Source organism: Cryptomeria japonica, chromosome 4 (genome assembly GCF_030272615.1).
Source record: "Cryptomeria japonica chromosome 4, Sugi_1.0, whole genome shotgun sequence".
Classification (NCBI taxonomy): Eukaryota; Viridiplantae; Streptophyta; class Pinopsida; order Cupressales; family Cupressaceae; genus Cryptomeria; species Cryptomeria japonica.
This window is the reverse complement of record NC_081408.1, coordinates 255,662,850-255,664,665: the sequence shown is the minus strand read 5'-3', so window position 1 is coordinate 255,664,665 and position 1,816 is coordinate 255,662,850. Positions and strand designations below refer to the sequence as shown.

The following is a 1,816-nucleotide window of genomic DNA, read 5'->3' as shown; positions in this document are numbered from 1 at the left end:
GAATCTCACTGGTAAGGGATTACTTGGGTCAATCTCTCCCTCCCTGGGAAATCTTTCCTTCCTTAGAGTACTTGCTCTCCCTATTAATAGCTTCAAAGGCCATATTCCATATCAGCTTGGAATGCTATTTCGCCTGAAAAGGCTTCGGTTGTCCAAAAACAATTTGGAAGGTATCATTCCATCCTCTCTAGGAGGCTGTCGTTCTTTACAATTTCTCTTACTGTCGTATAACAATTTAAGTGGAAGCATTCCCGCTGAATTTAGTCTTCTTTCAAATTTAGAAACCATGGCATTAGGCGTAAATAAATTGACAGGTATTATCCCACCTTTCTTAGGAAACCTGTCCTTTTTAAGAATTATTGCCTTGGAACAAAATAGACTGCAAGGTGTTATTCCTGCTGAGTTGGGAAGGCTATCTGAGTTGCAAGAAGTGTAGTTGTGGGGAAACTGAGTCACTGGAGAAATACCCAGCACAGTGGGTAATTGGACTCAGCTGCAAGTGCTGGAATTGAACAACAACCAAATGACCGGCACAGTGCCTCTGGGAATTGGGAAAATGCAGCAGCTGAGTTGGTTTAATTTGTGGCATAATCATTTTGTTAGTGGGAGCAGTGGTTTATCTATTTTAACAGTGTTAACTAATTGCTCCAGCTTGGAAAATCTTGATTTGGCATTTAATTATTTTACTGGTGTCCTGCCCACTTCAATTGGTCGCCTTTCAAAGTCACTCTCGTATCTAGCTTTGAACTCAAATGAAATTAGGGGAAGTATACCAGATGAGATTGGTAATCTCACAAACTTGACTCTATTAGATCTAAATGCAAGCCAATTAAATGGGACAATTCCATCTGCACTCAGTAGACTTCCAAATCTGGAAAGATTATATTTGCACACAAACAATTTACAGGGAAGAATTCCAGAAAGTTTTTGCCATTCAAAAAAGCTTGGATTGTTGTCACTCAGTGAGAATATGCTTTCAGGCCAAATTCCAGAAAGTCTTGGCAAGCTTCCACAATTACGCGATCTTATTCTTCATCACAATCAACTATCAGGCAAAATACCTGCCAGTTTAGGGAGATGTCAGACATTGGAAAGGGTGGACTTGGCCCACAACAAACTATCCGGAAATCTACCTCCTGAAGTTGCAGGTCTTCAGAATCTCCAGTTATATTTCAATATTTCCAAAAATTTACTTCAAGGTTCTATTTTGGAAATGAGTAAAATGGTTATGGTTTTAGCTATAGATGTTTCTCAAAGTAATTTCTCAGGAGGCATTCCCAGTGCACTGGCAAGCTGCAAGAAGTTGGAATACTTCAATCTTTCTTTGAATGCATTCGAGGGGCCAATCCCTCCATTACTCGCAGATCTACAAAAATTGCAGTACATGGATCTTTCTTGCTATAATTTGTCAGGAATGATACCAGTGGCTTTCAAAAAGATGAAAATGCTTCAGCATCTCAATCTCTCTTCAAACATGCTAGCTGGAGAGGTACCAAAGGGAGGAGCTTTTGCAACCCTTGATGCCTCAGAAGTTATGGGAAATCTTGGCTTGTGTGGTGGATGGATCAATTTGCCTCCATGCTCTCATTCCAATCACAACCAATCATCAGTCTCCAAAAAGGTGATAATCTCTATTGTTGTTGGCATTGCAATTTTGATCATGTCTCTTCTATTGGTAGCATTTTCCTATAGATATAGAAGTTTGAGTACCCCTGCTCTCAAACTATGGCCTCCAAAAATTTCATATGAAGAACTTGTAGATGAAAATATTTTAGGAAGTCGCAGTTTCGGGTTGGTTTATAAAGGGATTTCTTGA

At 39.6% G+C, this 1,816-nt stretch overlaps 1 protein-coding gene across 1 annotated transcript; it reads left to right on the top strand.

The window, feature by feature from the left end:
* Positions 1 to 523: 523 nt before the first annotated feature.
* LOC131065431 (putative leucine-rich repeat receptor-like serine/threonine-protein kinase At2g24130) lies at positions 524 to 1,816 on the top strand. The gene has a single exon (XM_057999937.2). The coding sequence runs from the start codon at positions 524 to 526 to the stop codon at positions 1,814 to 1,816; it is 1,293 nt and encodes a 430-aa protein (XP_057855920.2).

What these genes read in the sequence shown, in the direction of transcription:
- LOC131065431 (XM_057999937.2), top strand. Translation starts at nt 524, where the DNA reads ATGACCGGCACAGTGCCTCTGGGAATTGGGAAAATGCAGCAGCTGAGT.